At 33.6% G+C, this 21,590-nt stretch overlaps 2 protein-coding genes and 1 long non-coding RNA gene across 9 annotated transcripts in view; 2 read left to right on the top strand and 1 right to left on the bottom strand.

The window, feature by feature from the left end:
• Positions 1–6,432, top strand: part of LOC110095089 — a 32,879-nt gene extending 26,447 nt beyond the window's left edge. The window contains exons 6-10 of one of the 3 annotated variants that reach the window (XM_028698915.1): positions 666–751; positions 1,079–1,212; positions 3,408–3,452; positions 3,549–3,848; positions 6,017–6,432. In XM_028698915.1, coding sequence (XP_028554748.1) covers positions 666–751; positions 1,079–1,212; positions 3,408–3,452; positions 3,549–3,848; positions 6,017–6,198 — 747 coding nt within the window. In that variant the 3' untranslated portion in view covers positions 6,199–6,432. The remainder of the gene's footprint in view (positions 1–665; positions 752–1,078; positions 1,213–3,407; positions 3,453–3,548; positions 3,849–6,016) is intronic. The other 2 variants (XM_020820472.2, XM_020820471.2) reach the window with 2 other exon arrangements.
• Positions 6,433–6,516: 84 nt separating this feature from the next.
• LOC114580665 lies at positions 6,517–7,395 on the top strand. Of its 2 annotated transcripts, none has more exons than XR_003702184.1 (2): positions 6,517–6,856; positions 7,062–7,395. It is a non-coding gene; the product is annotated as an uncharacterized LOC114580665 (long non-coding RNA). The 2 variants fall into 2 exon arrangements; XR_003702183.1 differs by having other exon boundaries at positions 7,057–7,395.
• A 2,000-nt stretch (positions 7,396–9,395) lies between these two features.
• LOC110095102 (B3 domain-containing protein Os03g0212300) lies at positions 9,396–12,174 on the bottom strand. 4 transcript variants are annotated; one of them, XM_020820498.2, is made up of 4 exons: positions 11,984–12,174; positions 11,399–11,667; positions 10,982–11,144; positions 9,396–9,884 (listed from the first exon to the last, which is right to left on the bottom strand). In XM_020820498.2, the coding sequence occupies exons 1-4, from the start codon at positions 12,083–12,085 to the stop codon at positions 9,627–9,629; spliced, it is 792 nt and encodes a 263-aa protein (XP_020676157.1). In that variant the 5' UTR covers positions 12,086–12,174; the 3' UTR covers positions 9,396–9,626. The 4 variants fall into 4 exon arrangements, with proteins under 4 accessions (XP_020676157.1, XP_020676158.1, XP_028554763.1 ...); XM_020820499.2 differs by having other exon boundaries at positions 10,982–11,141; XM_028698930.1 differs by having other exon boundaries at positions 11,399–11,628.
• Between the last annotated feature and the right edge of the window lie 9,416 nt (positions 12,175–21,590).

The raw sequence follows: 21,590 nt of genomic DNA, 5'->3' as shown, positions 1-21,590 counted from the left end.
ATGATGTTTAGTTTTCTTCAACATTTATTGGCAGACCATTTTTAATGATTCTAATAAAATGCATTGCACATACATAGGACGGACTTGGTTGTGTTTTTTTTTAAATATTCGGTTAAAACAAGAAGTACTTGTGTTAGGAAACTCGTTTGATTAGCTGCTTTTGTTTTTTATTTTGGGAAACAAAGTAGTGTTTTTTTTTTAAATTGAAAACACTGTTTTCATTCTAAAGCATTTATTATGAAAACAAGAAATAAATACACAACCAAAATGTCTGTTTTAAGTGAAAAGAAAAACAAAACAGAAATAAGGTAAAACAGAGCAAATAGAAAAGAAAGATCAAAACGACCAAATGTGCTCTTGACTTTTATGTTTTTAATTTAAATGCTTGGATAAGTCTTCATAACATTTTTATGAATTTTGAACCCAATATCTTAATTGTGCAGTGTTGATCAATTGTTTGAATTTTGGTAGAATTATTAATTTTCTTAATCAAGCTTGACCACAAATCAAGCATGTCTTGAAGAACTGTAATTTCCTTTCTTTACTGTACCATTTTGTTTCTTTGCTATAATATATCTCTACTAATGATATCAAAATTTGTTTAACATTTCTGTTTTTGTATTTGAGATTTTGCCATCTTTAAGCTAATTATGCTGCACAACCAGCTATTGTTGCTTGGTGATCAGGTACGTGAGGCATTTGTTGAGCTTGACAAGGCCTGCCATGAGTTAGATTCAGCACTTCCTTTCAGGTATACTATAAAACCTGGAATAATATGATACAGCTTTATGTACTTCTATTGTTTTTTTTTTTTTTCGATTTCATGCATAAGTAATTTGGCTTTTAATAGGACATTAGGACTCAATGGAGAAAAAGGATTCATGTAGCCGACCCCACGTAGTGGGATAAAGGCTTGATGTTGTTGTTGTTGTTGTATGCATAAGTCACGTTTGAACATTTTTTTTCCTGATATTCATTTGAGAGTGTCCTTGAAACATTTTTTGGTTAAAGTCGGTAAGATATATGCTAATCCTTCCATTTCTCCAGAAGCTGACGTTAGATATGATATCTCCTGTAGATTGAAGGCTAGACTTCTACAATGTTTTTGTAGTAGTGAGATCTCCACGATTTCCAGCTGCTATGAGAGCGCCTTGACGAGGGACCCTTCATGTAATTACTCTATCGAAAGGCTTATCAAAATGCACAAAACAGGTTTAATCCAACCCTTTCGAGTTTTTCTGGAAATGTACTAAAATGTTTTGTAACCTTGTGACTTCCAATTTATTTGCTCCTTGTAACACTCCAAGAGTCCGTTGATTTGAAAAAAAGGGAGGTTTGTCCACTTACAGAGTGTAATCCAAATGTCACACAAACAAAATATAGGTAAGGAATACAATTTCGATTTTACAGTGAACTAAAAAATCAGTTGTATTAATCTAGATTATTGTTTTGAAACTTGGCATCAATTTTGTTAATGTATGATCATTGTTTTTAACTGGAACTGACAAATATTTTGTTGGAAATTTTCTTTCGTTATTGGCATGGTCAACTTAAAACTGGCTAAAGTCACCTCGGTAAAATTTGCATAGAAAGAATTGATAGTTGCCTTGCTATTAGAGGGGATACCAATTTGACCTAGTGATTTGATTAGCATATGTGATAAAAAAGGTAAATGATATGTCATGATATAGTGTTTACCACAAAATAAAAAATGCAGTGCTCTACCTCCACTCATGCTCTTAAACCATGACTTCCCAACCACGTCGTACCACACAATTGCAAATAACTCACTTTCTTGCCCTCGACGTCAGTCTCTTGTGCAAATCATCTGTTTGTTGTCGTCTCTATCACAAACTTGTCATTTGAGTTTTCCTTATCTCTCTAGTTTCGCTCTTAACGCATTTTTCTTCCCGACAATTTCTATTCTGAACTCTTTTTCACGCTTCATGTCACAAGCCCTTTGCCTTTTTTGTCTTGTGCTTGGCCTTCACATGTTTGAACTCTTAGCAAACCACTCTAGTCCTTCTCTGTTAACTCACCTACATCCCCCTCTCTGGTCCCACTCTAAAGCCCTCTTAGAGTTCCTACCCTCCTCTTTAAATCCCGTAGTGACTATAAGACTTATGAAAGAGGACGACAAATTAACAACATGTACGAGACAAACACTTTGGTGATATATCAGTCAATTCATTGCTATATAAAGCGGAGTAACTAAAGTGCAAGGGCATAGTATGGCTACGAGAGGAATGATGCAAAAGGTGGTAAGAAGATTAAAAAAATAATAATAAATTACAGAAGCTGAACCCCAGCAATAAAATGTTATCTGAATGTCCCTGGAAATGGCCATCAAATAGCAGTTAAGAAGACACTGCTCTCAATTCGCTAAGATGATTTCTGTGCTAAACAATTTTTAACTTCACCAACTTACTAGCATATGCTACGTCATAAACTTTGAGGTAAGAAGATGCTGCTCTCCATCTGCTGAGATGTAGTTGGGGTTAACTTCATAAGCAATAAAATACTATCTGATTGTCCCTGGAATCAAATAGCAGTTATGAAGATGCTGCTCTCAAGCTTGCTGAGATGAAGTCGGGGCTTAACACCCTTTTACCTCACCAACTTACTAGCATATGTTACTTCATAAGCCTAAGCAAGACTCACCGTCATTTCTTCTCTATATGCACTCAAAGCATCAAGTTTCTGTTACCACTTCAAGTTCCTTTGAATTAATTGAAATAGAATATTAATTCCGTCACTTGAATGTCATAGCCTAACCATAAAATAGCCTGCTCTGTTCTTTTTTAATTTATCATTTGAGGCGTGGTTCCTTCTAGTAATTAGTCTAAAGCCTCCCAGCAGCATGTTCCTTAATTCACACTTGGGCATTTTATCTGTTTGCACCTGTACTGCACATATCATATCCATAATCATGCATGCAATTATGCAATGGCATATAGATTGCGAGATTAATATCTCATCTGGTCACTACTTGTGTCTTCTTTTCTTCTTCTACAAAACCCAAAATATCCTCTAAAATCTCTGTACATAATGCATTTTCCAGGTGTGTGCTTAAAGCACCTCTAAAAATTGTTCAAAGCCTTCTATACAACAAAAAAAGAACTATGAAAAAAAAGAAGAAGATAAAAAAATAATCATATATCCTCATTTATGTTGCTGCTTGAATCTCTAAAATCCATTGTAAACAGTTTGAATGAGTTGTTGGTAAAACACGTATGATAAGAAACAATCTAAGGAGGGCAAGAATGAAGTTAACTTATGGTCTGGTATCTCAACGTTAGTTTCATGCGTATTTTGGGATATGTTAGTTGGGTTTATTTAGTTGTTCCTTGATTTCCTGAAAGTTGTTTATGAAAATCATGTTTATATCTATTATTTTGAAAATGCAGGATTGTTACTTTGTATTGTCAATTATGCTAAATTGTTTAATACAGGTCATTCTAACTTCTGTAGAATATTTCGCCCTGTATAAGACACTAATTTGCTGCTTTTGAATTATAATTGATTTTCTTTTTATCCTGTTACCGAAGGGGATTATAATGTTACACCACTAGTGGAGACGCTAGCTAAGCATTTAGATGCTGTCGATGGGAAATGCAGCATTTGGGAAGAATTTGCTTCTTGTTTTCTTGAACTCCAAACAGCCATGCTTTTTCACAGTGAAGATTGCATTTCAGCAAACATGGGAGTTGTAACAGATAATGTCTACTGTAATAGAATACCTACAATGTTTACTGAAGGAGAAACTGGAGATACTTGGAGACTTCGCTGTAGATGGTGGGTATCACGCCACTTTGGCAGAAGTATTTCTCTCTCTGAGATCCAGGCTGGTGAGTTTTATATATTATGCCTAGCATGTTAGATATTCAATTTTGCAATCAGAAGAAGTGTTCTAACAACTTTAACAGAATTCCTTTTTTGTTCAAATAAAAGAAAAAAGATAACGTGAATGTTCCTCATTGTTGGAGGTTTTCAAGGAAAGGGGTTAGGGGTGGATGTTGACAGAGAGATGCTTTTATTTTGATTTGAGAGAGAGATAAAGGGGAGGAGTGTGAGGGATTTGTTAACCATACTATTCAAATATCTTCTACAACTATTGAAACTTTGCATACTAAGTTTTACGTTTCTAAAATTTTATCTTATCTTTATAATCTATATTATACTTGATAATGTTAGTTATTTTCCTATTTTATTGAAACTTCTCAAAGCTTTTAGTTAGTCCTTCCTAAAATTAATATTTTCATTTTTTTCATTATGTACTCATTTTATAAAAGATATTATTGTCCCGTTTTAATAAGAAAAGCAATCATTGATGTAACTTTTTTGTCATTAGCTATATGTGAAGCATGTGTCTTATATAACAATATAAATATAATACGGTAGGCATGATTATAGGAAATTTTGAAAAGAACCTATATGTATATGATACGGAAAATAAGAATCCTGAAAGTTTTGAAAAGTCTTCATTTAGGATACAATTTCTGTATAGATATGCATGCATATCATATATTAATAATATATTTTGGGTCAAAGAAAGTTTAGGAACTTTTTAATCATGCTGTCTAGAAGTTAGTGTATTAAGATGTCTTATTTATCAAATGCTGTTTGTTTGGATTTTTTTCTCTCAAATGCATTAATTAGTTTTGTGTTAAAATGCTTAATATTTGGATGATTTTGATGATAACTAGATGTAAAAAAAAATGCTTAAAATGTCCTTCATTTAGTTATTACATATATCAGCATACCAAAAGGTCATCATCCATTATTTACATAAATTATTTAGATGTTAAGTAACCTAAGAACTCTTATACTTTGATAGATTACTCACTCGTAGAGTTAAGCTGCAATTGTTTATTGGAGGGCTTTCAAGTAGTTTATGATCCGTTAAGAAGAAATGTTATAAAATTGCAAGTCATACTTACATGGAGTAAGACAATCAGTGAATTGAAACGTCTTACTAAGTGAAGAATGAAACACTTGAAGTAACATGAGAAGAGTAGTATCACATACTCCTAGAGAGTTATCTTGTCTGAAAGACTGGGCTAGTGTTGCTCACTCACCAAGTATCTATCATGCCTTTATCCTGATTTTAATAGTCGAATGATCCTTGGAAGTACTTGGATTGTAATTACTTATATGCTATTCATTTATTTTTTTTGCTCACGGTATGATTAAATCGTCTCAACTTTTTGAAGTTTTATTTTTAAATATCTTCAGTAATGTTTAATTCTCATTTTTGATGCCACAACTGGTTCAACACCTGATACGAGCAAATGTGGAATGAGGATTATTAAAGTCAAACCAAATTAATTAGTTGGGATATGGCTAATGATGGTGTTGATGATGCTTTATATATGTGTGCATTTGCGTGCATTTTGCTAAATGTGTTTGTCTGTTTTGGTGTATCGTATGACACTGTATGGATATTTAGATTTCGTTTGGGACGGCTTATTTGCTACTTTTTAAAGCAGCTTCGTAGTATAAAAATTTAAACTTTTGTACTAAGAAGCTTTTTAAGAAGCAATAAGAAAGCTGTCCCAAACAAAGCCTTAGTTAATGTTGTGTATGTGTTTTGATCTGTATGTCGGTATGTATGTGCGGATGTCAGTATGTATGCGTTGATGTACATGGAGGGAAATGCATTTATAAACAACACGTGCAAGAATTTAAATTCATATTATATCACTATACAGAAACATAATGCATTCCTTGACATATTTACTTAATCAACGTAGTACCATTCATTTATGATTGTCAAACAAACCCAACAAAGCCATTATCGCACTCATACACGAATTCATATACATATTAGTATCACATAAGGAACTCTGAATAGTAAATTGCAACATTAGTGAATATATGATGTCTCATAAGTTACTCTCTCTTTGAATTTTTTAACTTGAAACGGTTATCCAAAATTTTGCATTATTATTATTATTATTATTTTGAAAATTTTCGCATTTGCGGACTTAAAAAATACCTTTTCTTCGCCTAACAGGTGAGTGGATGCTCTTACAATTCAAGGCTGCTTGTGCTATTCATTTGTACGGTCCAAACTTTGAATATGTGACTGCTGTTATTAATAGCTTTACACAACAAGGGAACGCTAGCCAGCTCTCTTACTTGAACATCCACATCAAAAATCCTATGAATCTCAGAGACATTCTGGCGGAGCTTTAAGAGATAATCACCAACTGCAGTTTCTAACCGAGAGATATCTTTGATTTGAAAGAATGCGCAATCTTTTTCCATCCTTTACGAACAAGGATATTGGACTTTCCTCCCATCTGAGATGGCTCCTCTAAATCAGTCTTCTTAACTTGAGGAAAGTATATTATGCATATCATTCGATCTGCTTTATCTCAACCAACAGTAGTGCAGTTAAGGTTTTGTTTGAGATGGCTTTCTTACTACTTCTTAGAAAGCTGTTTTAAGTAGTAAGAAAGCCGTTCTAAACGAAACCTAAATGGGAACGATAAAATAGAAGGCATGTTACGTCAATCATTCGGCGGGCAATCATTATTTGTTTAAGGAATATGTTCTTCAAATGGCATTTCACTGCTACTGTGAATACTTGCAACTGATGGCAAATGCAGGGTATGAGAAATCCGAAAAGAGTGTAGCAGGAAGGTATTTGAAGGTTTGTTAGGCTGAAGAGGAGATGATTGGAAGCTGAAATCTCAAAGGAGCTTGAAATTTCTCACAAATGGCAGAAGTTCCTTCTATTATGGCGGCATTATATTGCCAACCACATCTTTTCTAAATACTTGTCTCCAGGTGGACAACCAGGATTCTTACAATATCGGACGTCAGCTTTCCATTGGCGTCTGGTGAAAAGGTTGGTGAACTTTGTTGTAATGTGCAAATTTTGATCCTTGTAGATGAAGTCTCCGTTTGGGACGGCTTTTTTATCGCTTTTTAACACAGCTTTTTAGTTTAAAAGTTAATTTTTATATTAAAAATTTGCTTTAAGAAACAGTAAGAAAGCCGTCCCAAACGATGCTGAAGTCTCTGTTAACTTGAAGCCCGTTTTTGTAGCATAGGCAGCTGGGTCCGAGCCGGAAGTGAAGATGAAACATTCAGGGTATATCTATTTATCACTTAATTTTAATTTTAGATTTTGTTTGGGATGTCTTTATTACTACTTACAACAGCTTTTAAAAGCTGCTTCTTAAAGCAGTAAAAAAGCCGTCCTAAACGAAACCTTAATTGCCAGTGAAGCACTATCTAGATTGTATTTTTGGCTCAAGTATTATTGAGATTGTTGCAATTCAATGAGTTCTCAGCATTTCAGTGCTTTGTAGGCTGCGTTTGATAATGCTGATGATTTAAAAAAAGTTCTTGATATACTTAATATATGAGGGGATTTGTCTGTGAGCCCAACTTTCTGAAAATATAAGAAAAATACTTCTTTTGTTTTGTAGAAAAGTTGCCTAAGAAACACGTTGGAACTGTGATGTGAGCTTGACTTTGACTTGAAAATGACCAACAAACTGAAATAGCTTAACCTAACATTGGATTGTTTACTAAATGAGAAGAAATGCATTAACAAATCTCTCAGCTTTACATGACTTGACCTGACAACTAAATGTGATTCATGACTCAAAAGTGACTACTTTCTATTGGATTTAGGTTTTATTTGGGATGATTTTATTATACTAAAAATTATTTTGAGAAGTAAGAAAGCTTTTTAGGCTTCATTTGAGACGGCCTTTTTATTGTTTTTTAAAGTAGTTTTTTACTATGAAAATTTTAATATTTGTACAACAAAGTTGCTTTAAAAACATTAATAAAATTGTCTTAAATAAAATCGTAATAAGACTGAATTTGATACAGTGAGTCGACTCAATACACTGGGGGGAGGATGAGATAAGGGGAAGAATGAGGGGGAAAATTAGGCTTCAAATGCTTGGGTTGGATTTTATTTTTATAGCATTTGGATTAGTTTTGATATGAGTAAGATATTTGGAGATATATTCCTAATTAATAAGGCTTGTATTTCACTCATTTGAAAGCTAATCCAAAGTATTAGAAATCATCGAATTTTTTTTTTTTTTTCAATAGATTGGTTTCATTAGAATGGTAGATGGAATTTCATATAAAAAATTTATAGTAGAAATCGTTAAATGAAATAACATGCTTCTTGCAGTATCAGAATTTGAAAAAAGAATGAAAAACATTCTAAATTTAAGATCATTTATGAATTAAAAAGTGAAAATATAAGCAACATCAAGGAAGAATTTCAGGCTTCGTGTGAGACTGTTTTTTATTGCGTCTTAAAGCAAATTTTTTGTTAAAAAATTAATTTTTTTTATTAAAAAGCTACCTTAAATAATAAGCAATAAATAAATAATTTCAAATGAAGTCTAAGGCTTTGTTTATAGTTTTTTAAAGTAGTTTTTTAGTTAAAAATTTTTAACTTTTGTGCAAAAAAGTTACATTAAGAAGCAGTAAGAAAGTCGTCCCAAATGATGCTTGTAGTTGTTATGACTGCCAATTAATTTAGTTTATAAACATTTTAAAATTTAGTATCAACATTTTTAGATCAAATGTTGCTTGCATCAAAAACCTTCATTTGCTCAATTAAGTGAAGTAGGTGGCATGAATTTGACAAACCAACCTCTAGTTACTAGCCTTCATTTTCTAAGGTAGGTCGAGTGATTTTGAACCACACCAACAACCTCTCTAAGATGCCAATGGCGCCCTCTAGCTTTGATTTATGAATAAAAACAATCACTACTTGGCCTTCTCTTGGACAAAGTGTATTGCTACAATTCATGAATAAGTTTAAATAAACTTTTTTTTTTATTTTATTATTATAAGAGTCCAATCTTAAATAGTATTATGGCTTAGACACTCCTTCTCCTTTATTTATTTATTATTTTTGGTCTTGTGATTGAAGGCTTAGCTCATAGCATTAACCTATGATATATGATACAAATGCAAGAACACACAGAGAATATGAAGCTCATTTTGATCTGTTGGTTGAAAGTTTTGACTATTAATTAAGTTCAAATTTTATGTAAATAATGTGTATGTGAATTTATCTTAATTAAACTGAATGTCAAAAAAAACAACTGCGTTACATGTCTGTTGATTTTTTTAATTTCATCATAACAATTGTTTTTAGATCTCTGTTACAGTTAAGAGTCCCTTCATTAATGGCAGATTTGTAACACTGAATTTAGATCATCAATTCAATTAGTTTCCTAAAACAATCAGTCATCTTCAGCTTCTTTCAACACTTGTTGATATTACATGCTCAGATCACTTGACTCTCTATTTCACAGCTTAAGAAAATATAATCTGTTCTTACCATTCTTTCAAATTTTATCACATAGAAATCATAAGCTGAACAATCAATTTGATCACCCAAACAAAGAAAATGAATTCAGAAAACCAACCATTACCCACTTCTTCTTATCTAACATTTTTCAAATGGAATAGCAGAACAGATTCAGAGCGTTTTATTCAACAAAATTTGTCTGCTCTTCCAGACTTTATCTTACAGTTACAAAACTAAAAAATATCAACAAAGAAAACTTAGTCATACAGGATCAAGAACATGGATGTTGCTATCACCATTTCTTTCATATCTGATAGATATCTCATTCTCTGATAATGTGGACATGCACAATGTAAGCGTCTGCTTCCTCTGATTTGATCTCGAAGATACATTTGTCGCCGGCAGATAGATGATTTCGCAAGCAGAATTCATGCCACCCCATTCCAAAGCAACATTGGATTATGGGACGCCGTTTCCTGATCGTAATCCTCACCGGCGACGACCGGCCTTTTGGGTCAACCAGTATCACCTTGCTCTTGTTCTCAAATCTGTATGATGCTAGAAATCCAAGTGGAACATTCTGTTTTCAACAACTAGTAGTCATGTAGTTTAGAAATTGACAGGAAACTTGGTTAAGCTATTTTAGAAAGCAGTAAGAAAGTTATTCCAAACAGAGCCTTAATATGAACATCTTAATTACAAAGCCAATTGATAAACACTGTGCTACATAACCTGTTAAAATTTTTGACTAAACCCAACTATTTTAAAGTTCTGCAATTGGTGTTGCAACAGGTTTAAGTCTTTCTAGTAGGCTGGAGTAATTTGCAGATAGAATTCTATTGAACAATTAGAAAAGAAAGCTCTAAACATAGCAGATTTCTGTAGGAACTCCAAACACTAACAATTAACAATTGATTAACCTCTAAGTTAGAATCCTATTATGTTATGAACCAAACAGTACAAATTTGTAGAGCTTGGCCAGAGGGGATATGCGTTCACAACAAAAATCACCTGAAAGAATGTTATCTTGAGGATCAATCACCAACCCCAATATATGAGAAAACAATAATTCATCCCAACAGAGCTCGCGGCATATGAACTCACCACCAAAAGATCATATCAAGGGTGAAATCATTCTTGGTGAGCTCCTCAAAAGGACTCATCAGGACCAATTTTACGCCGAGGAGCACTTGCCCCAACAAAACCCACTCTCCTGCAACAATTGTCCAAAATGAAGCACACTTGCCTACTACAAATATTCTCGATCAAGCTATAGGAGGCGCAAACTTATAGCCATCTAGACCCTATAAAAAAGGTAAATATGCATCTTTTCGACTATATGCTGCGAGATTTACTTAAAGAGATATTAAAATTTTATGCTCACTCTCTATACTCAATAACTTATATTTAGTTCTCAAGCTCTAATCCGCTAGAGACATATTAGTATAGTCATTTATCATCCACAGACAAATTTTGATCGAACACCCATGACTCGGGGAATCATTAGGAGAGAGAGGGAGATGAGCCATAGCTCATTTCCTCATTCTTTTTGCTTGTCCTAATACTCTCATATACTTATTTATAAGCTCACAAAGCCTCACTAGGACATATTAAGTTCCTATTACTTACTATTACAATTATTATTCCCAGCACATTAACCTTGTGCAGTAGACTTACCAGATAAGGTCTGGACCTGAGATTGCAAAACTTTAAGGTGATGCTAAAATGTGGTCCAAGTGACTTGCAAAACTGCTTAATCAGTTTCTCTGCAGTCTTTGATGCTTTGGCTTCTCCTTGCTTGTTTAAAGTAGATGACAGTTCAAATCTTTTGCTATAACTGCTAAAAAATGAGAAATATCACTCAGAAGGTCAGCATATCCCAGCTACTTTGTAGTGCTTTAAAAGTAAACAAATCAAATGAATTTAGCCATCTTTGTCATCAAATCTTTTGCCATTTGTTTGGAATTTCTAGAACTTCTAAATCCAAAGACTGAAAAAAATCTTTTTTTTTTCCAAGTCATTTTCATCATTAATGCACAAAACAAAGGAAAATGAATCCAAAAAGCTGAAAAAGTAGAGATCTAAGAGCTTTACCATATTTCATGAGAATACTCCACCTCACAAGCAGTCAGATCAAACACCTTGACATAGAATTTCATGTTGCCTTTGTATTTGAACACCAAAAAATACCCTATTCCTATATCAAGCCCTTTAACAAAATTCATCCATCCTTCACCACAGAACCACAGATCTTCACCTTTTCCTTCAACATTTGCAGGCCATGATCTGCCAAGAGGATCTCTTATAGTTGCTGCTCTGTGGTTCTGTACTGACAAATTTCTGGCAAATTTAGGAGGAATTGGCTGAAAATATTATATTTATAAGATAAAAAATAGGATTAGTCGCCTCTAATCATAATTTTCCAAATAATTAACAGCTTAAAGTAGTCATAAAAGACTGTTATATGCATCAGAGCTTCTGAATCTTGCAAGTAACTTAGCTTATTCTACTGAGATTGCCATGCATTTTTTGAAACCTTCACAAATTTTGCAACCCAATTCATGAATCATGAAGTTATTAGAATAGAAACAAACTCGGAGAGATAAATAAAGAAAATTAAGAAAATATTAAATTGATCAGTTCAGAAAAGAAGAAGCAGAAGAAGAAAAAGAAGCTCACAAGCTCGTTCAGGTAGCCGGGTAACATGACTTTGAAGAAGCGAGTGGCAACTTTCTTTTTCTTCATGGCCACCTTCGCCATCTGAGTGGTCAAAAGGAGCATAGCAGATAACGTTGATTTTTGGGGATGGAAGCTATACGACAGCACTGTACTGCATTGCTTATCAAAGCTAGTACATAGTGGATGGGAGAACATTGGAGACTGTGAAAGAGTGCTGGAAGGACAGATTAAGAGTTTTTAATGGCTGAAGAAGAATAAACAGTTACTACAAATTACATGTTGAAGGGGAGATATTATTAGGTGCGGAGATCGGACATAGAGAATTGTTCGAATTTATTTTTATGAACATCCGGTCTCCATACATAATAATTTGCCGTTGAAGGGAGATGCTACATGAGTTTGAGAATGTTGAAAATATGATTAAATGGAGTAGAAATAACATTTTGTAACTCTCTTATATTTTGATACATGAATCTTTATGGAAAACAAAGATATAAATTTAATATATAATGTTTATATTCTAAAATCTAAAACCTATTAGAGTTGATCAAAATCTTCAGCCAACCAACTTAAAAATAGGTGTCAATATCAAATAATTTAACTAAAATTTTGCCCTCTTTGTCCACCAACTTCAAAATAGGTGTCAATATCATATAGATAATTTATTTGAATAGGTTTATCCCTTATGACAAAGGAATTTAAAACATGTAATTACTTGGTTGTATATATGGGTACTTTGATCAATAAGAAATTAATAAAATTATTCTTTCAAATATTATAATTCACTACATGGTGTTAGTGCAACAATTAAGCATGATTCTCTCTCTCTTTATTGAGGAAATATTTGTTCTACAATACTGTTTTCAGTCGCTAAACATGATCTTTCCCTATCACTACAATTCATCTTCATTTTGCCATTAACTATTTCTTAGTTGCATACAACTCTAGGAATTACGTTATTCCTCTATGCCTCTCAAATGGATCTAGAAGACAACTCCCTTACAAACACAACATATATTACCACAAATCAATCCGAAAAACAGACAACCTTATATCCTTCAATATCATCAGTCAAGCACCACTTTAATACATATCCTTAAATTTCATCTCATGAAAATTACAATTTCCTATATTTCTGATTGTGTAAGATATTTTTGGATGCTCTAACAGAGAAACTCCATGCTCATTATAACCAAATTGAGGCCACCATCATTGGATTCACCAAGAACACCTCATTTTGAATGCTATAATTGGTTCATTTTCTCCCTCCATAATCTCCTTCAATCACCACTGAGTCTTGGGACACCCTTGTTGAGGCTATGCAAAACCCTTTTATGTAATTTGCTACAACTTTAAGGTAAAACTTTTTAATCCTATCAAATGCTCACAAAGCATTATTGAGTTTCTTCAATCTATAAAAGTTTTGGTTAATGAACTTGCTCTTCTTCAAAAGCAATAAAATGATGAGGACCTGAAAACCAAAATTCTTAATGGTCTTAACACTGAATATAAGGACCTCAATATTTAATCATTAACTCATTGGACACTTTGATCATTAACTCATTGGACATTATTTATTAGGACCCGTAATTTAAAACGACTATAAAAAAGTTAAGTAATAAAAATTAAAAAAAAAAAAAAGTTTTGATGAGGAAAAAATATAAATATATGAATTTATTTTAATTAATAATTTATATATTGCATTAAGTTAAAAATAAATTATAAAATTTATTTTAGTTTTAGATTTTGCTAGCTCAAGTTTTCTCCTTTGAAATGTGTGTGGTTCCTCTGCTTGGAGTAAAGAGAAGGCCAATTTGCCAATGAGCACGCCTTCCGTCCTTGTCGGCTACATCATTTCACATTGGCCATGATTTTTTTAAATAAAAAATAAAATAAAATTGTTGCGTCCTGGAATATTCGCGGCGGTAGAGAAATATATAGTTTAACGTCTTAGCGTTGTACGAAGATCCAGCACACAATCAGATAAGTGAGAGGGTGTAGCGTTCATAAGAGACACCAAAGTTTTTTACGTGGAAAACCCCTGAAAAAGGGGGAAAAACCACGGGGCCTAGCCCAGTTTGAATGAATCCACTAGTATTTGTAGTCGATTACAAATGAGGCCCTTCCTTAGGAGAAGGCCTTGGATTGATGTAGCAAATGTACATCATATAGATTGCATTACATGGTAAGAGTTACATATACATGTTTGTTTGGCCTGAAGGACCGTGGTCGGCAGGAGACCGGAGTCAGAAAGACCGTTGTCTGTTGATGGAGGTCGGAAGGACCATAGTAGGCGACAAAGGCCTGAAGAACTATAGTCGGCAGGAGACCGTAGTCGGCTGGAGACCGTAGTCGGCAGGAGACCGTAGTCGGCCGGAGACCGTAGTCGGCAGGAGACCGTAGTCGGCCGGAGACCGTAGTCGGCAGGAGACCGTAGTCGGCCGGCGACCGTAGTCGGCAGGAGACCGTAGTCGGCCGGAGACCGTAGTCGGCAGGAGACCGTAGTCGGCCGGAGACCGTAGTCGGCAGGAGACCGGAGTCAGAAAGACCGTTGTCTGTTGATGGAGGTCGGAAGGACCATAGTAGGCGACAAAGGCCTGAAGAACTGTAGTCGGCAGGAGACCGTAGTCGGCCGGAGACCGTAGTCGGCCGGAGACCGTAGTCGGAAGGAGACCGTAGTCGGCAGGAGACCGTAGTCGGCAGGAGACCGTAGTCGGCAGGAGACCGTAGTCGGCAGGAGACCGGAGTCAGAAAGACCGTTGTCTGTTGATGGAGGTCGGAAGGACCATAGTAGGCGACAAAGGCCTGAAGAACTGTAGTCGGCAGGAGACCGTAGTCGGCCGGAGACCGTAGTCGGCAGGAGACCGCTGTCTGGTGATGCGACGCCAATATTGGCGTCGCACTGTTCATCCGCCATCAAATGACGTAAAAAATGACGATCGGTTGGAGCAAAACAAGAACGGCAAACAAGTATTTGCCGTTCGGTTGGAGATGCCCTAAGTCCTACATGGCATACTGCATACGTTGAGCCTTAATGCAATCCTAAGTTAGATGGTGACGAAGAAATTATAAATTCTTTTTTAAAAGAAGAAATTATAATTATAATTTTATTTCAAAATAATATAATATTAATAATTAATTAATTATTAAGTTTTAGGGTTTAGAAATTTTTATTAAAATTATTTCATTTTTTTAAAGAGGTTTCATTTGAGATAATTTTTTTTAATAAACTTCTAATAAAAATTTTATTGAATTAAAAATATTTTAAAAAATAATAAATAAGCCGTCTCAATCCTGAGGAACAGAATAAGTTACATTGTGATGAGGGAACAACTTCACGTTATTGAGAAGAGCCATCTTGTATAGCTTCTCCAAACCACTCTATTGCGAGCTTAAATTTTCAAACAATTGGTTTTAAGCTCAAAATTTACTATATATATATATATATGCAAATTGTGAGAAGTTTTTATACTATTCTATGTAGGGTTGTAAATGAATTGAGTGTTCAACGAGCTATTTGTGGTTTGGCTAAATAAGAGCTCGTTCATATTTGTTTGATATGATAAACAAATGAGCTTGAACACTTTTGATAAATACTAGATGACTAAATAAATGAACATAAATGAGCAGAACGTCAAGTTGTTTATGCACTACAGTAAAATCACTCATTACCGGTGGCTTTCCGACGGAAAATAATGAGACAACTTTTTCGTTTTAAAGCATATGCTCGTTTATTTTCACAAACTACATTGTTTAATGTCCGTGAACAAGCTCAAATTGAGCTCGACTGAAAAGCTCGATTAGAACTCTAAATAAATAGTATTAAATTTAATGATTTAATGAAAGAGAGTTAATGCTTTGCACTCCGTTCCCGCTCGCGCAATAGAAAAAAAAAATTTCCTACTCGGCACTCTTGCAATAGAAAAATAAAAGATTTCTGTGCTCTACACTCCTATTAACGCAACAGAAAAATAAAACGAAAAAATAAAGATTTTCTCACTTGGCGCTCTTGCTCTTGCTCTCGTCACGGTTCACTACTCACGCAGTAGTCCCACACTGTGAGGCAGGATATATTTTGATCTAAAAAAGAAAAAAAATGGAGTGCATTTGTGAACCTCAGGAGCCGGTAAACTGAGGCGCAGGCAAGATTCGCTTGCTATTAATTCACAATTTAAGCCTTTTGTTTTGTTTAAACGAGCTCGTTAAGAGGTAAAAAATCTGGCTTGAACGACTGGTTAATGAGCGGCTAATCAAGAAGTAAACAAGTTTGTGTGATAAGCTTAAATAATCAAGCTCGAGCAGGGGTTATCTAAACAAGCTCGAACTCGAATAGAGACAAAAAAAAAGCTCTTCTCTTTTCAAGGCGAGCTCAAACAGGGCCTTGGCAATGAGATCAAACCCAAATTTGCTAAAGCTCGGCTCATCTTGGTTCATATTTTCAACCATAATTCTTTGTCATTTGTTATAGTGGAGTTCATGTTGCCTATGATGAATCTCATATAATGGGTCATTGGATCCATGTAAGCATATTGACCATTATATAATCAACATATACATTCAACAAACTTTGATGTAATTTTATATAAGGTCTTCATTGCAACTCTTTAGAGATAAATTTCTCTCTCTCTCTCATTGAACCATTCATTCCTTTAGTAATCTAGCTAGACTTTTCATCAAATACTTTATTGCATATTGAAGGATCATCAACGACCCTTTCATTCTCTTTACGATTCAGTAAAATGAGGGAGATACTCTTATGACGTATTTTCAAATATTCTCTTATACTCTTATTCTAATATTATTTATTAAATAAAAGCACAAATATCCACTGACCATGTCATCCATGCCCATAAAAAAATAGTATGGACAATATTCAAATAAACACAAAAATCACTACAAGAAATTAGTTAACTTATACAACTCCATTAATTTTTAGTTATAATTACTTTGCCTTTGTCAAATATCAATTTTGCATTTATTTTAATGAAAAATAAAGCCTTACGAATCAAATATGTCGTCCTATTTAATTTACAAGTTATTTTAATTAATTTAATTCAACTCATTTAGGTTTTTCGTTTGGGGCAGCTTTTGTACTGCTTTATAAAACCGAGTAAAAAAATGTACTATAACTCTGCTTTATAAAGTAATATGAAAACTGTCCCAAAAGAAATCTTAGATCTCTGCCCAATTTCAGAAGACATCTTTTTTTATTCTACCAACCTCAAATTTTAGGCAATGAGACACCAAAATGTTTCACACCAAACTAAATAAAGCTTTCATCCACATAGAAAGAGAGAGAGAGATCTAGAGAGAGAGAGAGATTTTATATCAAAAGTGCCACTCTCAACCACCTTTGATTCCATTATGCTTAAATGGGACCAAAAATAAATTTATTAAGCACACACATATCTCATAACTATATCCATATTGCAAAAGAATTTTTTAGCTCACCTAACCAATGGTGATTAATCTAAAGGCATGATGAAAAAACAAGAAACAACAACTCATGCCTCCAATTAATCATTAAATCCACTTCTTCATGTTTCAATCAATATTCTTACCATTTTAATAAATAAACAATTAATTATAAAATTAAAAATAAATATAAAAGTTTAGTAATTAGTTTAATCAGTTTTATATATGAAATTGTTCAATATGTTAAGGAATTGGTCCTCCTGGCTCCCATCAGGACGTTAAGAGTTTGAGCTCACTAACTACTAACTCGGCTCACGAGAAAAAGCCTCGAGAACCCCTTTGATCCAATGTAGTGAAGTTCAATTCAAAGCACTAGATGGGAGAAATTATAACATGCGGCGGTTACCGAACCGTTCATAGACGATTCAAGATGCTCAACGTCATCTCTATACACAACAAATGGTGATGTGCCGCATCCTGATTCGTCTATGGATGACGTCTGATGACTGCACGTAATAATTTCCACTAGATGGAGGATCATAAGAAATAAAAAAGCATGCACTATGGGTGTCAATTTTTGACATTACCCGAAACACGACCCAAACCCGACCCGAAAAAATCCGGGTTAGGGTCAACCCGGACCCGAAACGGGTCGGCTTCGGGTCTCGGGTCCGGGTTCAACAAATCAACCAGTTTTAAAAATCGGGTCGGGTTCGGGTTGACCCAACAATCCGAAATTGACACAAAAATTCCTATTTGACCCGGAAATCCAAGATTGACCCGTTTGACCCGAAAATCGAAGACTCAATTTTTGACCCGAAAACTAGCAATTTTTGGTCAACTTCGGGTCGGGTTCGGGTTGACTCGAATAGCGCCGTGTCAGTTCCGGGTTCGACCCGAACCCGACCCGTTAACCCGAATTGACACCCCTAGCATGCACCATATATATTAGATGTTATTTACATGTATAAATTTAGGTGGAGGTTTATTTTGTTGATGAACATTAAAGCTTTGTTTGGGATAGCTTTTGACCAACATTTTTTTTACAGCTTTTAAAAAATTTTTTACTTAAAAAATTGCAGTAGAAAACAGTAAGAAAACTATCATAATTTAAACCTAAATTTGGCTTATAATGATTTTTCATCATAAGGTACTAGCTAGGGCAGTTGGCATAATTAAAAGAAACAAGGCACTATAATTAATGTGAGGTAACAGAGAGTCACATGGAAATCAAAATTGCATAGTCCTTGATTGCCGGCAGATCATGTGAGGATTTTTTTTTAAGAGCAATATTATTTAGAAAAAATTTTGTCGAAAAAAATTCTTAAAAGTAACAAAAAAAAAGTTGCCAAAAGCTAAGCTTCATTTGAGACAACTTTCTCACTGCTTAAAGCTTTTTTTTTTTTAATACAAAAATCAAAGCATTTGCATTAAGAAGCTGCTTTAAGAAGCAGTAAGAAAACCATCCAAATGAAGCCTTAAACTTATTTTATGATAGAATTAGGCAAATTAATATTTGGATCATTTTAGCTATGAATTATAGCTCACACACAAATTTTAATGATTTGGATTTTGATCCAACTCAAGCCGTAATCAATTTCTAATAAAATTTTAGATTGAGGCTTTGTTTGGGACGGCTTTATTATTGCTTCTTAAAGTAGCTAGTATAAAAATTGTAATTTTACTACTAGAAAGCTACTTTAAGAAGCGGTCCTAAAAAAGCCGTCCTAAAAAGCTGCTTTAAGAAGCAGTAAGAAAGTCGTGTCAAACGAAGCCCAAGTCAATTGACCAAAATGCACTCTTACAATAATAGCTAAAAAGCAAAGCACATGGTGTCATGTGGCTCACATTGCTACTTTTAGCAACAACATTCTAACAGCTTAATCCACATTAAAGTTTTGGTCATGTTTGTAATGTTTGAAATCTTTCCAAAAAGGGCACAATTTATTACTATGACCTAAATTTCATATGTTGAAGTCTTCAATTCTTTGCTAATATTGTTTTCAGTGAGTTGATTTGATGTGGACCAACTCTTATGAAAAAATTGTTTAAGATAAATACTATCCATTAACTAACAAGTAAAAAGATAAAGTCATAAAACCATAAGAATTAATAAAGATAAAGTTATTATGAAATGAAAATTCTTTGATATGGAATATAGTTATTCCACATTTTATTTTTATTTCTCTCAAAATTTATTATTGATACATTTCTAAAAAAGTCAATGGATTAGATTGAATGTAGAGACAATATTTGAATTTGAAAATTTTATAATTATGTTTAGAATCATTGGAACTCCAATTTTAGAAAACTTATAGTCGAATTTAATATTTCGACGTGATGAACTTATCAACATCAATAATGATTTGATCTAAGTTTGAAAGAACCTAAGTCAAAAACTAGAAGTGTTTTTAAAAAAATTAATATTAGTTGAAGGACTAAGGCTTTGTTTGGGACGGCTTTATTATTGTTTCCTAAAGCATTTTTTTAGTACAAAATTAAAACTTTTATACTAGAAAGCTGATTTAAGAAGCAGTCAGAAAGCCGTCCGAAATGAAGACTAAATTATCACCAAACTTGCTTAGTTATAATCAAATAAAGAAGCACCACCCGACGAATCTAACAACCCAAGATTATGCAGTTCTGTCATTATTAAGGCGGTCAAATGCTAGATAATTAATCTATGACTAAGGGATAAATATGGAATGTTTAATGGAGTTTTTTGGATTATTGTCAAAATTTTCAAACTATCTAAAAAAAAAAAAAAAAACCTATAAATATGGCTCCATTCTCTATATTCGAGAAGAGGGTTCAAGAGTTGAAATAGCTAAAAGACTTTATTGTATTTTCTGACGATCATCACCGAAGACCACCATCAGCAATCATCACAATCATCGATAAATTTCTGTTGTCCGAATATTATGGCTTCACTATTAACATCTAACTGTATTGTTGGGCTTTAAGTATTACTTATGGATACCCACTTTCTACAATCTATATAATGAGAATCAAACAATTATATTCAATTATGCACAATTGCATCTTTCTTCAATTATGAGGATGAGAGAATTCTTATATTTTTTATTATATGGTGGATTAGGTGAATTATTGGAACTAAATTAGATCCCGTGATTTTTCCCATAATTGAATTTTTACATAAAAATCTTTATCTCATAAATTTTATTTATGTGCACTGAATTTTTATATATAATTATGATATATAATATATTGTATTATATATATACATTCGAAGGTGTTTAACATGTATTTAATAGGTCATAATAGGAGAACTTGAACCCCCATAAATCTCAATAATGAAGACTCACCCATGGGCATTCGTGCTCAACCTGACAAAGCAATTAGATGATAGTCACTCCTCAGGGAGACACCGAGGGTTCACACAAATCCCTCAGATGGGGAGGACTTATCCCTCGTGCGAGAAGTACACTCTCAAAGCAACTTGTTGTCACCTTGAGTGGTGCATCATTAATGAAATCTATCAACTAAGCTATAGTTAATGATCATCCCAAGAAGACTCAAGCTCACCTCTGTCACATTCGAGGATCTATATTGGAAGAATTATATTAATCTTTAATTTTAATATTTAATTAGAGCTTACCAATGAACAATGAAAAGAAACATTATTGCATTTTTGTCTTGTTTGGAGCCTCATATTATAAGATCTTTACCATTTTCTAAAAACATGCAAAATCACATAATGAGCATGTAGCCCAATAAGTAACTAAAATCTTATAATTGAAATCAATGCAAGATAAAAGAGAACAATATGCTATAAATCATATAAAAAATATTTGCATCAATGTATATACTGATTATCTACATCAATTTATCTTTTTATAGTCATCACATTTCAATTCATTATATCATCAGTCACAGTAACAGTAATAGTCAACAGTACTAATGTTAGTAATAATATGTGTATCATGATCAATAATGCTAAATAGTATTCATGATAGTAAACAATATTAACATCAGTCATAATATCAGTACAATATTCGTAGCAGTGTTAGTATCAACATTCAGATATTCAATGAGTGTATCTTAAGACTATCTTGCTCCTGCACTTATGACTCTCAATCAGTCTCCTCTTTTAACTTTCAATTAATATACTCCTTATAACTCCCCTTGAATCAAGTGAATTAGTTGCCCCAACTCCTTATAACTCTTAATC

This window comes from Dendrobium catenatum, unplaced genomic scaffold (assembly GCF_001605985.2).
Source record: "Dendrobium catenatum unplaced genomic scaffold, ASM160598v2 fragScaff_scaffold_1179, whole genome shotgun sequence".
Lineage (NCBI taxonomy): Eukaryota > Viridiplantae > Streptophyta > Magnoliopsida > Asparagales > Orchidaceae > Dendrobium > Dendrobium catenatum.
Note: the sequence above shows the minus strand (reverse complement) of the source record. Positions and strands in the feature narration are given on the sequence as shown.